Source organism: Palaemon carinicauda, chromosome 6, assembly GCF_036898095.1.
Source record: "Palaemon carinicauda isolate YSFRI2023 chromosome 6, ASM3689809v2, whole genome shotgun sequence".
Classification (NCBI taxonomy): Eukaryota; Metazoa; Arthropoda; class Malacostraca; order Decapoda; family Palaemonidae; genus Palaemon; species Palaemon carinicauda.
The window spans coordinates 56,258,265-56,273,542 of record NC_090730.1 but is presented as its reverse complement, the minus strand read 5'-3'; the positions used below and the strand labels follow the sequence as shown (position 1 = coordinate 56,273,542).

At 35.9% G+C, this 15,278-nt stretch overlaps 1 protein-coding gene across 1 annotated transcript; it reads left to right on the top strand.

Annotated features, from left to right (window-relative positions):
- The first annotated feature begins 3,620 nt into the window (after positions 1 to 3,620).
- LOC137643003 (uncharacterized) lies at positions 3,621 to 4,692 on the top strand. The gene is made up of 2 exons (XM_068375861.1): positions 3,621 to 3,753; positions 4,373 to 4,692. Exons 1-2 carry the CDS (start codon positions 3,621 to 3,623, stop codon positions 4,690 to 4,692), a joined length of 453 nt encoding a protein of 150 aa, XP_068231962.1.
- Positions 4,693 to 15,278: the final 10,586 nt, after the last annotated feature.

Below are 15,278 nucleotides of genomic sequence, written 5' to 3'. Positions count from 1 at the left end.
GCCATTAATCTTTTGCGGGCGAATCAATTCAGACTAATTTATCCTAAGTCCAGTCAGTGCTTCACACCTGGATGTATTTTCTTCAAAATCTAATGCATTTTTTCTTGCATCATACTGTACATGTCCATTAACTTTCGTTTAAATTGGCTAAGTATTTAACAAAAACAGTCATATCATGCTCTCAACTTCACTGAGTGAATGTACTTCAATTAATTTCTTTTCAAAATAGTTGATTTGTCCTTGAGTCATACCACATACTGACTACCAAGTTTTGTCAAAATTGTTTGAGTATATATTCCATAATGTGGTTTACGAAAGAAGAAAATTTAAATAACACTGATTATTTTCAAAGTAATGTTGCGTATTTGCAATTTTATGTAAGTTACACCCAACATGACTGCCAAGTTCGATAAAAAAAAGCATAATAGTTTTTGTGTAAAGTTGCGAACAAATAATAAACCAAGCACCCATGATTGAGTATATACCCTTAAAAATTTTTTCAATAGTATCTATGATTTTACAAAGGGCCAACCCATCCTCCTGTCTGTTTGTTTGTGTGTGAGCAACTCCAGACAAAAACTACCTAACTGATTTTAACTAAACGTGGTAAAAATGTTGGGTAAAGTCCATCAAAGCAAACTTGCACAGGTGCATTTTGAAAACCGATGCAATATTGAATAAATAGGAAATATTTTGCTGGTTATTTTTTTGTTTGTGAACGACATTACGCTAAATCGAAGTACATGAACGCAGTGAAGTTAGGAGCAAAATAGAATAATTGGCATGGTGAAAACATGCTCTCTACTGAGTGTGTCTCTAGTTTATAGATATCTTAGTTCCTCAAGTATACTGATAAGCCTTACAAAGTCAGTATATGTATATATATATATATATATATATATATATATATATATATATATATATATATATACAAATATATATATATATATATATATGTATATATATATATATATATATATATATATATATATATATATATATATATATATATATATATATGTATATATATATATATATATATATATATATATGTATATATATATATATGTATATATATATATATGTATATATATATATATATATATATATATATATATGTATATATATATATATATATGTATATATATATATATATATATATATATGTATATATATATATATATATATATATATATATATATATATATATATATATGTATATATATATATATATATATATATATATATATATATATATATATATACATATATATTCATATATATATATATATATATATATATATATATATATATATATATATATACATACATATATATATATATATATATATATATATATACATATATATATATATATATATATATATATATATATATACATATATATATATATATATATATATATATATATATATATATATATATATATATATATATATATATATATCTACTAAGGTTCAGAGGTGTCAGGTACGATAAGGTTTATAATAAGCTAAGAAAAGAGATAGGCATTAATCTGGTATTTTGTATTTTCAGGCTAATAATTACGCTTCATCGAGTTTGTTTGTTTGTTTGCGCAGGGGAGTATTGTGGTGGTCTTCTCTGTGTCGTTCGGTGTGTGTGTATGTATTGGACACATAGGTGATAAGTGTGATATATAACACTGAAATAGACAGTGGTTTTTGTGATCTACATTTATTGATAGTGAGTGATGTGTATTCCTGAAAATGAACAGTGTATCTAGTGTGGAAAAGGTTATAGCTTTTGGACTATATATACAGAATCCGGTTGTTAGTGCAATGACTCTTAATTAAGTTTATTAACGATATGAGTGATGTGAAATTTTTAGTTTGGGTACCTATTTATCAGATGGTGATGTTTTGGTTTTCTGGTTTTGGAAAGTTTACTTGTGATTAATTTAGGTTTTAGATTTTTTTTAGTATTGGTTATATATTGCTATCCTTGTGAGCTGCAAACCTTGGTACTTGCCCCCCCCTTTCCTTTTGTTTGTCATGTTTTTGCAGTTTGTTTAATAATTATTTTTGAGTGTTGGTTTAATATTTAATATTTTTGAGTGTTGGTTTAATATTTCATTATGTGATAACCTGTATGTTGTAATTCAAATCACTTTAGAAAAAAAAAATTTGGGAATTTTTTTTTTTTGGTTGGGTGAGGAGGTGTAAGATTATTGCTTTAATATTTCTAATTTATTTAAGTTTTTATAGATGTATAAGGTTAAATATACTGTAGAATTATTGTTTTCTTGCTTTAATTGTTTGTCTTTTCACTGGTGGTTATGTTAGTGGTTATAATGGACTAACGGCTGTTTTATATTTTCAAGTGGTGTTGGTTACATGGCTGCGCTCCTGCGTGAACGGAGTTTTGGAGGGGCTTTTTTTTGAGGATGGTTCCTTAGTGTGTTTCTGAGCCTCCAACATTGAGGGGCACGACATTTGCTACTGGATTATATTTACTCCTCGCCATTGCAGAGCTACAGTGTCAAGCTATTTAGCTTTTTGGATATCCTTTCTCTGCAGCAAGGACCCAGATCGTCTTAACATTTTGTGCACTGCCCTTGGTTCAGTAAAAGCCAAGGGGACCTCTCTGTCCCAAGGTAATAATATTTATACCTGCTTAAGTATCGTGATCACGACCGTTGATAGTCAGCTGACGTCATTAGTGGAGCTTGTGAAAGCCTTTCAATCACACCAGCCATCGTCAATTTGATAGGGATATTTAGTTTGTATTTGTTAGGATGTTCTCACTTTTCGTTGGCCTTCTCCTTTCTGGACCCTCTCTCCATTTAGTATGCATGTGTTGATGATCTTTCTGTAATCGTGTAATTGTTTTCTTTTACAGGGAGTTAAGATTGAGTATGTATCATTTATTTTTGTATTATTGTGGTTCAGGTGTTATTTCTGTCTTGTTATTATGTATTAAAATTAAGGAAATTTTTGTGGTATTTTCTTTGTCCCCTTGAGTTGACTTTGCACTCGTATTGATGTTTGGTTACTATTCCACCTTTAGTGAACTTAGTACTGTATGATGGTGAATACTATTTGATAAGTGTAGTGTTTTGAGTGGTGGTCAAAGCCATCACACACATATATATATATTTATATATGTATGTATGTATGTATGTCCCAAGGGATCAATGGAGAAGTAGGAGTGTGGGAACGCCAAGTCATAAATGGATACGAAAGTCAATACCAAGCTAAACCTTGGCAATGTAACATTAGGATAGCTTGGCGTCTGCCGGGAGTAAGTTCGAGGACACGAGGAGGCGAGAGAGCTAAGGACGCTTTGGCATTTAGTGAGTTGCTAGAATCATATCGACTATTGAATAATGTCGACTGCACAACTACTTTAACTGGGCATACGCTATTCTTAGTTATGAGGGATGACATGAATAATATTGTATCTGATATAAAAGAAAACAGAAACATGCGTTAGTGACGAAAATAAACTTTAAACATAAATCAAATTTTTCTCCTACCGTATTTAATGAAGAAGTTACAAAGAAAATAAATGATTCTATCAATATTCCCTCTGATCATGATGACCAACGTCTGTTAGGAGCTAAGTGTGCTAACTGCCTTATGACCACTTACAATAAAGTGGGTAAAAGTGAATATGATACCATGTGCCCACCGATGGGAAAGACTATAATCGTAAAAGATCAATCTCCTTGGTTTGATGGAGACACTTTGGTAAAGAAGAGGGAAAAAAGACGTAATGGATGAGTGGCATAGGTTAAAACTGAAAGTACTTAGATAGAATACAAAACTGCTGCGTGCTAATATAACTACCTACTAAGAAGGAAAAAAAAGTGAATACTATAAGAGAAAGATCCTCGAAGCAGCAACAGACATAAACAAGTTATTTCATCTATTGGATGGTATGATGGGAAATGTAAAACAAAAGAAGCTACCTGATAAATAAGTGATTAGGAACTAGCAAATAGTTTTCTAGTATTCTTTAAAAACAAAATTAAAATCATAACCCGGTTATTTGTAAATGCTCAACATTAGATTAATGAGACACCAGGAACACATACAAAATTAATACGATTCAACAACGTAATACAAGATGACATCACCAGAATTATCAAGAGAGCAAAGAAAACAAACTACGCGATCGACCATATGCCAATATCTGAAGTAATTGGAAAGAGAGACTTTTCTAGTCTACCCGAAATAATAATGACAATAGCAGATGCAAGCATTGATGAAAGTAAGTTTCCTGAATCTGAAAAAATGGCTATAGTCACATCAGTTCTGAAAAAATGCACTGAATTACCAGGAATTAAGCTCATATACCCCTATTTCAAATCTATCCTTTGTCTCAAAAGTGTTCGAATATGTAATTCTTGAACGACTAATCCGCCACCTAGAAGTAATAGAAGCTTTGCCTGGCAACCAATCTGCTTACAAAAAACTATACTCTACGGAGACAGCCATCAGCTCTGTTGTAAATCATATGCTAGAGATGATGGATGAAATTAAATGTGGTATCTTAATACTGCTCGATCTCAGTGCTGCTTTTGATACAGTGGTGTATGAACTGCTACTATATGATCTACAGACCATCGGCAATGAAGATCAAGCCTTCGAATACCTAAAAGACTACTTGGCTGGTAGAAATTACTCTGTACAAATTGGAAGCTCTTAATCATCATATGAACCCTTAAACAGAGGGATACCGCCGGAGACTGTACTTGGCCCAATCTTATTCTGCATCTATACTATTGGTCTATCAGAAATGCTACAAAGGCATGGCGTGAAGTTTAATCTATTTGCAGATGACACACAATTTTACTTCTCCATAAATGATATGCATGACACTACTGAAACTCTAAGCCGAATCTTTGATAGTGTTAGAGAATGGATGACATTTAAACAACTTAAATTATATGAGAACAAAACTGAATTCATGGTAGTGGGCAAAAGAAACAGCGTGAGAAACTTAGGTGATATTTAAATGAACATAAATAATGACTGGGTACCGATATCTAGTAAAATTCGAGATCTAGGTGTATTTCTTGACAGTAACCTATCTCTAAATGCACAAATAAATAATGTAATAAAAACTGGTGGTTATCAGCAAAGAAATATTGCGTTTATAAAAAAAGTACCTGAACGAGAATTCTGCAAAGAAACTTGTGATAAATTGTGTTAATACCAGGATTACCGCTGCAACTCTATCTATTACAACTTACCAAAGGGCAACTTAAGAAATTACAAAACATAATAAACCGAGGAGCAAGACTGATAAAAGGTGTCCTAGAGAAAGGATCACCCCTATACTAATTGATATACACTGGCTGCCGATTAAAGCCAGAATGAAATTTAAAATATGTACAATAACCCACCTAGTTATCAGAACCGGGCGTCCAAAATACTTAAAAGAATTTCTACACATTAAGCAGTCAACAAATCGTGTCGACACGAGAATAGTTACAGATGGCTTCGAACTTTTGGAACCTAGATATATATCCACTGTAGGTTCCAGAGCCTTTAAATATGCAGTCCCGAGACTATATAATAAGCTCCACGAAACATTCGAATGATTGAAGACATTAGGGCTTTCAAGAGGAAACTGAAGACTTTCTTATTTCATGAGTCTTTTGACAGTGACGACTTAACAGTAAATGAACAATATATGATATGAAATGTTAAATACTCTGAACGAACAAGGTAAAACGACTGTGGAGGTCCGGTAGAGAGAGGGGTTCCCCTGCTGTATGGGACCGGAAAAGCAGTCTTCAAAGTAAGTAAGGAAGGGTAAGACAGATATGGAAACTCTGCTATAGGCCGATTTTTTAAATGGATTCAGAGAAACTTATGCTCGCAATATAGCAGAATCGTGATTAGAAATTAATATTACGTAATTTTATTTAGAATATGTTAATCTATTGGCAGTAATTGACATTAAAACCATATTACTGTTACTAAGTCTTAAAGTAACTTATTCAAGAAGCTTAATCCTTTATAGGAGATCATTCCCTGCCCCCCCCCCAAAAAAAAAAAAAAAAAAAAACACCTCACACAATAAAAACGAGTATTGGAGATGGGACACACATCTATTCCCCCCCCCCCCCTTTGTGAAAGGCTATAGACTTACTGACGGAATTAAACCTTGAAGTACGTCTCCACTCCTATACTGGTTTCATTACTATGCGAGATATTCTTTAAATTTTCCTTATACCTAACCAAATGCTTATCTTATTACTACAAAGGTATTCATAGAAAAACAGTTAGCATGTGTGACTGAACTTCCTGGTAGGTGATTGATATCTAGGGTGTGTTCTTGTAACTCTAGAGTCCTATTTAACCCTCTTTGTTTCTTATCCTACATGAGGATTATGTCAAAACTGTCGTACAAGAAGAATCTCCTTTAGTATATATTTAAAATTATTCACGTAGAGCGCAGAGCCAAAAACCTTTCCTTCAAAAAGGACATTTATTGAATTTCCTTGTAAAATATACACTATCATTTCCTCTCCAAGAACTGCTGAATTGTTATAATTTATCGAAGGCTTTAGGTTAGGTCTTCCTTTTTTTATATTAGGATTTGCCAAAGAAATAAGCATCAAAATTTCTTTTTTTTTTTCCTTTGGCATATCAAGATACGGTAAATAAATTTGTTTTTATCATATATCTTCCTCAGAGACTAGTCTTTTGTTTTGTAGTGTAACGGGCCGAAAGAAGGTTATGACTCAAAGACAGGATGAAAGCAACTGAGTGAGTTTATTATAGAACACTCTCCTTTATATACAAAAGCTCGGGGCAACAAGATATTTCCTGTTCAAAACTAACATTCGTTACCGATGAGAAAAACAGACATGTTTTTTCAGGGTTTTTGTAGTGCGAAGGGAGAGCGAACATACAAGCATAATATATACACAAAAAGAACTATGTACGATCGTGTGACACACAGTTGATACATGGGTCCCCCCCCCTAAAAATGACATACTGTATATGTTAAATAGGGCGCCCTGATCTGCAGAGACGAACTGTAGGCCGGTCATCTGGAAGGAGATAAGCAGGTTTTAGACGATCAATGGACACCCAGTCTTCTTTGCCACAAATATTTAGTAGGAATGCTTTCGGACTGCGTTGGATCACAAGGAAAGGGCCCGTGTAAGGGGGTGTTAGCGGTGGCTTCCTAGTGTCGTTGCGCAGGAAGACGTGCTTTGCAGAGTGCAAGTCTTTTGGTATGTGATGCTTCGCTGAAGGCTTCTAAGTCTGGCGGCATAGAGTAAATTTTCCCAGGACGTGATGTATGCGCTGGAGATTGTCTGAGGAGGTTGTAGAAGGAAAAAGTTGGGCAGGGACGACCAACGGGTCGCCATACACCATTTCAGCTGCCGAAAAGTCGAAGGCATCTTTAGGAGTGGTCCTCAGTCCCAAGAGGACCCAGGGAAGCTGAGTAAACCAGTTGGAATCCTTGCAGCGGGACATCAAAGCTGCTTTGAGGGTGCGATGAAAACTTTTAGCCATTTCATTAGCAGCAGGTTGTAGGCCATTTTCTGATGCAGGGTGATGCCCAGGAGATTCGCTAATGATGTCCACAATTGAGAGGTGAAAGTGGTACCCCTGTCAGAAGTAATATGCTCAGGGATACCAAATCTAGCAATCCATCCTGAGAGTAAGGCAGATGTACATGAGGTGGACGTTACAGTTTCCATGGGAATGGCTTCAGGCCAACGAGTGGAGTGGTCGATGACGGTAAACAGGTAAAGATGTCCTTATAATGTGGGTAGGGGGCCTACAATGTCGACGTGAATGTGTGCGAAACGACGCTGAGGTTGAGGAAAGGTGCCCACTCCTGAATCCGTGTGTCGATGTACTTTGAAAGTTTGGCAAGAAGTACAGGCGCAGACCAATCCTTAGCATCTTTAGAAATGCCATGCCAAATGAACGTTGTCTTCAGCAGCTGTGTGGTAGAATGGCACGAGGGATGTTAAAGGCCATGAATGAAATAAACCACTTGCCGGCGCATGGGAGCAGCAATCCAAGGTCGCGGACTACCAGTATTGACGTCACAGAGGAGAGTGGTGTTGGAGTCTTCGAGGGGGAAATCTTCCCAACGGAAGGACGTGCAGGATGTCTTACATGCTTGATACTCAGGATCCTGTCGTTGGGCTTCAGCCAGGGCATTGTAATCCCATCCCAGTTGAACGACAGCCAACATGTTTCTTGACAGGGCATCTGCAATGGGATTCATTTTCCTAGGGACGTATTGAAGTGTGCAATTGTATTCGACCACGGCGGAGAGATGTCGGCGTTGAGGGGCTGACCAGGCGTCAGACTGTCGAGTGAAGGCATGCACCTGAGGCATGTGGTCTGTGCGAAGGACGAAGGGCGTACCTTCTAAGAAATGGCAAAAGTGACGGACAGCCAAGTGCACCGCCAGCAATTTGGGATCAAAGGTAGAACAACCCGATTCTGCCTTGGATAGTTTTCTGCTGAAGAAGGCCAATGGGCGGGGCGAGACGTTGACCACCTGCTTGAGTACTGCACCAATAGCGACGTCGCTGGTATCGGTGGAGAGAAGGAGAGGGGCATGTGGGATAGGAAAAGTGAGAGCCGCAGTGGTTGATAGGGCCTTCTTTGTATTGCAGAAGGCCGCTTCTTGAAGGGGACCCCACTTCAGGTCCTTTGGCTTACCCTTGAGGGAGGCATAAAGGTAGAAGGGAGCAAGATTGGTGGCAATGGCTGGCAGAAAACAGTGATAATAGTTCATCATGCCCAAGAATTTCTACAGAGCTTTGACGGTCGAGGGCGCGGGGAAGTCCTGAATGTCTTCTACCTTCTCAGGGAGGGGATGGACTCCTTCAGGAGTGATGCGGTGCCCTAAGAACTACACTTCGTTGGCGCCAAAGGTTCACTTGTTTTAGCAGACTGTAAGGCCATTTTGTTGCAGGTGGTCGAGCATGATGCGCAGGTGATGGAGGTGTTCCTCTTTTGAGGAGGAGAACACAAGTATGTCGTCCACATAACATACACAGAAGGGGAGGTCCCCAAGATGCCATCCCTGAGGCGTTGAAATGTGGCTCCAGCATTATGAAGATCAAAACATAAGTAATTGAAGGTGTATGTACCAAACAGAGTGGTGATGGCGGTCTTGGGGATGTCTTTTGGGTTCATAGGCACCTGATAATACCCCTTCAGGAGGTCGCGCGTAGAGAAAACCTTCACTTTGTGCAGGTAGGAGGTCACGTCGGTGATGTTTGGGAGGGGGTAGTGATTCGGTTCTGTTTGCATGTTCAGGCGCTTGTAATCCCCACACAGACGGAGGAAGCCCTCTTTCTTCAGAACGATGTGTACGGCTGACGACCATGGGCTGGAGGCCTTTTGGCAAAGGCCCATTTCCTCCATTTCGGCGAACGTCTGTTTATTGGCTGCCAATCGTTCCGGTACCAGACGTCTGAATTTTGCGAAGACCAGGTGTCCCATCATCTTGATATGGTGATAAATACCGTGCTTGGCAGGGTCAGTGGGCGTTTGGCAAAGTTCTGGACGGGAAACTTTGGGTACGACGTGAGGAGGTGGATGTAGGCATCCGTTGGTGCGCTTATGTGGAGAGCGAGGCTGCAGGGGGCGGGTTGAAGAGTTGTCGACAAGTACGAGTCTGTATTGACTAATCGTTGGTGGGTGCCATCGACCAGAAGATGGAAATCAGAGAGGAAATCCGCACTGAGGATTGGCAATGTAACGTCAGCAACAAGAAACATCCAATTAAATTTACCGTTTCCAAACAATATTATAAGGTTCTCGTAACCGTAGGTGGGTATCACAGATCCGTTGACAGCTACCAAGCGGACGTCGGCAGACTTAGACAGACTACGTCGTGTCCTGAAGAGTTACCTTGGCAAAAGAGAACGACAAGCACCGGTGTCTACCAAAAATCGCAAGCCTGTTCCCGCATAATTTAGAAAGAAAAGATTAGAAACACGGGAGGCCACCGCCATGAGAGATGGCCTACTTACACGGTTTTTGGCCACTGACAATACTTGACACATTTCTTCGCGGTTGCTCCAAACCTGAAGTGGTAGTAGCAAAACTGTGGCGGACGGGAGGTAGTAAGTGGCTGTAGAAGTCTTTGGTTGGGCGCGAACGAGTGGTGAGTGATGGGTGGCTTTGTTGCCGCTTCGGTACATCACGGGGTAGTCGTGTATGTCCTAGGGCATTCACTTCAGCTTTGGTTGACGCTGAATAGGCGTCCTCTTCGTCAGGGAAGCGCTGATGGAGGTCTTGAAGTGGCTGTCCATAAGGGTGTCGGCTTTGGTCATCAAGTCCTTTATAGGTAAACTATCAACATCGGGTATGGCAGCGCGTACAGGTTTGGATAAACAGCGTATCTAAAGGGCACGAAGTACGTTCACCTCACGAGGAGAGCCGACTGCGGCAGGTTGCAGGCGAGCAATACTGGTCAATTCCCTGAGGACGATCGAAGCCCTTTGATCCCCCAACGGTTGTTGAGAGAGCTCGAAAAGCTTTGCTATACAGGCAGCTGGCGACACCAAGTACTGCTGTAGAAGGTATGTTTTGAGGGTGTCATACGCTATTGGGGTATCTCCTTGTTCACAAAGCCAGTCGAATATTTCCGGGAAGTTGTCCTCGGGTATCGCCGCAAGATCATAATCTGCTTTGGTGGTTGATCGAGTCACTCCCTTGATGCGAAACTGGACTTCTCGGCGCTGAAATCAAGCAAACTCCTCTACGCTGGCGAACGATGAAAGTTTCAATGGGGCAGCCGCAGCGCCAACTTCCGTAGAGTCCGCCAATGTACCAATGATGGAGGGGCGAGGGGTGGTGGAAGGCGGGAGGAGCGAGACGACTTCCGGGGTTACCGATGTAACTGGCCGAGAGAAGGTTGTGACTCAAAGACAGGATGAAAGTAACTTAGTGAGTTTATTATAGAACACTGTCCTTTATATACAAAAGCTCAAGGCAACAGGAAATTTCCTGCTCAAAATCAACACCGTTACTGATGAGAGAAACAGTCATGTTCTTTCAGGTTCCTTATAGTGCGAGGGGAGAGCGAAGATACAAGCATAATATATACACAAAATGAACTATGTACGATCGTGTGACACACGGTTGGGACAGTAGTCACAGGTAAGGTAGAGTGCTTTTTGCTATTAATATGTCAATAGTCTGTTCATTTGTTTTACTTTATGCACCATATATTTTACCATAAAGTAGCAAATTTAATTTTATATAATTCATTTGCTACAGTAACTATCCTCTTTACGCTATTACTACAATTTTGGATGATTGTCTAAATATAGGCATAGTTGTGAACGATTAGGCCTGTAATATTATTATAAAGTCAAAGCACACAAATAATTCATATTTGAGAACAATTTATGACTTCTGCAAATTACTGATTCTTTGCTGAGCTCTTATGTTCTTGCTATTGGTAACTTCTAACTATTATCCACCTTTCCTAACCCTCGGTTGTTTTCTTGTGTTTTGACTGGTGCAGTGTTCATGGCATGATGAGCTTTCATGAAAAAGAATTAAATCATTATGAAGTGGAATCCTAACAGATCTCTGTGTTGAAGATGTTTCTTTAACTCTATACGACACTTTTAAAATTCAAAGCTATGACTAGTGATAGATAATTTATTAATGAGAAACCCGGTCAGTTGTTTATTCTTCAATCACAGAACAAAATCCTAATTGGAAAAGTGTTTAAAGATTTACTGTGATCAATATACTAATGAAATGTTTTAGGTCCTGAATTCTCCCATGTTTTGTGTACTATTCTCATGTCTGGTCTTTAACTGCTGATTCACGTTTTATTTGCTGACCGAAAACTTACGGTCTAATAAATTTGTTACTCCTGATCCAGATTAATCGCTGACATCGTCGTTCAGATATTATTATTATTATTATTATCATTATTATTATTATTATTATTATTATTATTATTATTATTATTATTATTATTATTATTATTATTATTATTATTATTTTTATTATTATTATTATTATTATTATTATTATTATTCCTTTGTTCATGTTCCATAATTTTTCATAATTCTGACCATTCTTTGTAATTGGTACTTCCCAAACTGCACCTTCCTATATGTAGTAATACCGGTAGGTATGCATTTAGTTTGAACAGTCTTGTTTTCTCATTCTTAAGGTTCAATACTGCACAGTATTCAAATAGTTTTATACTAGCTGTGGCCAGATTGTAGAATGATCTTCCTAATCAGGTAGTTGAATCAGTGGAGCTTCATGAGTTCAAAATTGCAGTGAAAGTTCTTTTGTTGAACACAATGGCATAAATATTTCGTTATACTGTAGTTTATGTATGGCAGAACTATTTTGAAGACCACTCTACATTCATAGAAGTAGTTATTAGAATCTATTACTATTCCATATATTCAACAGTGTTGAACTAATTTACAATAATATCTATGTTATCAAAAGCTTCAGGACTTTAGATCAGTAGCTAACATGATGGAAAATAGCTAGATGTGAGTGGTACGATTAGGCTTTGCCGATTTTGATGTAGTTTTTGGTCGTAACGCTCTTTGGCGCTTATCATTTAGCACAGTTACCAATGAATATAAGCGAGATATTATATTTCTATAGTGTATTGGAATAATGATAAAAGAAACCTTCAGTATATAAACTATCATATTATATATATTGAATCGAATATCAATGACCATGTACTCGGAGTATATATAAAAATATCATAAGTAAAAATTGTATATTTGTTTTTTCAATATAGTTAACAAATTTTTCCATATACATTCTATAATTAAAATGTTTATTGATCTATTGCTGAAACAATGAGGACTAGTCCGGGGACTTATAAATGAAACAAGCTTTAAAATGTGGCTCGAGTATCTGGCTGAATGACTTTGTAACCTTAGTTAATATAATATATCAACTGCTTTCAACCTTAATTCCTATCATTTTAAAAGCTGCTAAACTACTTTTTCATCTCTCGAGGTTTGGTATTCAGCCTTGCTTTCATTTTTTTTTCCTCAGGGCAATATATGCCATTAATCTTTTGCGGACGAATCAATTCAGACTAATTTATCCTAAGTCCAGTCAGTGCTTCACACCTGGATGTATTTTCTTCAAAATCTAATGCATTTTTTCTTGCATCATACTGTACATGTCCATTAACTTTCGTTTAAATTGGCTAAGTATTTAACAAAAACAGTCATATCATACTCTCAGCTTCACTGAGTGAATGTACTTCAATTAATTTCTTTTCAAAATAGTTGATTTGTCCTTGAGTCATACCACATACTGACTACCAAGTTTTGTCAAAATTGTTTGAGTATATATTCCATAATGTGGTTTACGAAAGAAGAAAATTTAAATAACACTGATTATTTTCAAAGTAATGTTGCGTATTTGCAATTTTATGTAAGTTACACCCAACATGACTGCCAAGTTCGATAAAAAAAAAAGCATAATAGTTTTTGTGTAAAGTTGCGAACAAATAATAAACCAAGCACCCATGATTGAGTATATACCCTTAAAAAATTTTTCAATAGTATCTATGATTTTACAAAGGGCCAACCCATCCCCCTGTCTGTTTGTTTGTGTGTGAGCAACTCCAGACAAAAACTACCTAACTGATTTTAACTAAACGTGGTAAACATGTTGGGTAAAGTCCATCAAAGCAAACTTGCGCAGGTGCATTTTGAAAACCGATGCAATATTGAATAAATAGGAAATATTTTGTTGGTTATTTTTTTGTTTGTGAACGACATTACGCTAAATCGAAGTACATGAACGCAGTGAAGTTAGGAGCAAAATAGAATAATTGACATGGTGAAAACATGCTCTCTACTGAGTGTGTCTCTAGTTTATAGATATCTTAGTTCCTCAAGTATACTGATAAGCCTTACCAAGTCAGTATATATATATATATATATATATATGTATATATATATATATATATTTATATATAGTATATATATATATATATATATACAAATATATATATATATATATATATATATACAAATATATATATATATATATATATACATTTATATACATATATATTCATATATATGCATATATATATATATATATATACATACATATATATATATATATATATACAAATATATATATATATATATATATACATATATATATATATTTATATATATAAAATATATATATATATATATATATGTATGTATGTATATATATACACATATATATATATATATATATATGTATATATATACATATATATATATATATATATATATAAATATATATATATATATATATATATATGTATATATGTGTGTGTGTGTGTTTGTGTGTAATAGTATATAATAAAATCCATGTCCCAAGGGATCAATGGAAAAGTAGGAGTGTGGGAACGCCAAGTCATAAATGGATACGAAAGTCAATACCAAGCTAAACCTTGGCAATGTAACATTTTGTATGAAGAATAAACACAATACAAGCATCCCGTGAGAAACAGTTGAGTGTCTCAACGGAACCAGATGGCTTCCTGTAGTAATGTTGTGTTATCATATTTATGTAAAATGCTGAGATAACTAATGAAACGTTATCACCAAACTTAATATTTTTGTTAGTTCTTTCCAAATTATCATACGGAATGGTCATCGGACCAAACCATCTATACTCCTGTGATGGAGCTACTAATAAACTGTTTAAAAGTAAACTTACATGGACTTATTCAGAAGAAGTAACCTATATGTCTATAAACTATATATATCACATTAAAGAGACATGAGATAGAACTCTAATATGTGTTTATAACAGTACCACACCAATATATATATATATATATATATATATATTAATATATATATATATATATATATATATGAGTGTGTGTGTGTGTGTGTGTGTGTGCGCGCGCTTGTGTGTGTATGTTTGTGTATGTGTTTACAGTTTTATGATCATTTTTATTATTATTATGATTATTATTATTATCATTATTATTATTATTATTATTATTATTATTATTATTATTATTATTATTATTATTATTATTACGAGCTAACCTACAACCATAGTAGGACAAGCAAGATGATATAAGCCAAAGGACTCCAATAAGGAAAAATCGTACAGTGAGGTGAGTAAAAAGGAAATAAATATTTTACGAGAAAAGTAATGAATGATTAATATGAAATATCTTAAGGATAGTATCAACATCGAAGTAGACCTTTCACATATAAAGTATAAAAGCTTAAAGGAAACAAGAGGAACATGAATGAA

What these genes read in the sequence shown, in the direction of transcription:
- LOC137643003 (XM_068375861.1), top strand. Translation starts at nt 3,621, where the DNA reads ATGACCACTTACAATAAAGTGGGTAAAAGTGAATATGATACCATGTGC. An exon ending in AAAGAAGAGGGAAAAAAGAC is followed by an intron (nt 3,754 to 4,372) that starts GTAATGGATGAG and finishes TTGTCTCAAAAG; the next exon opens with TGTTCGAATATGTAATTCTT.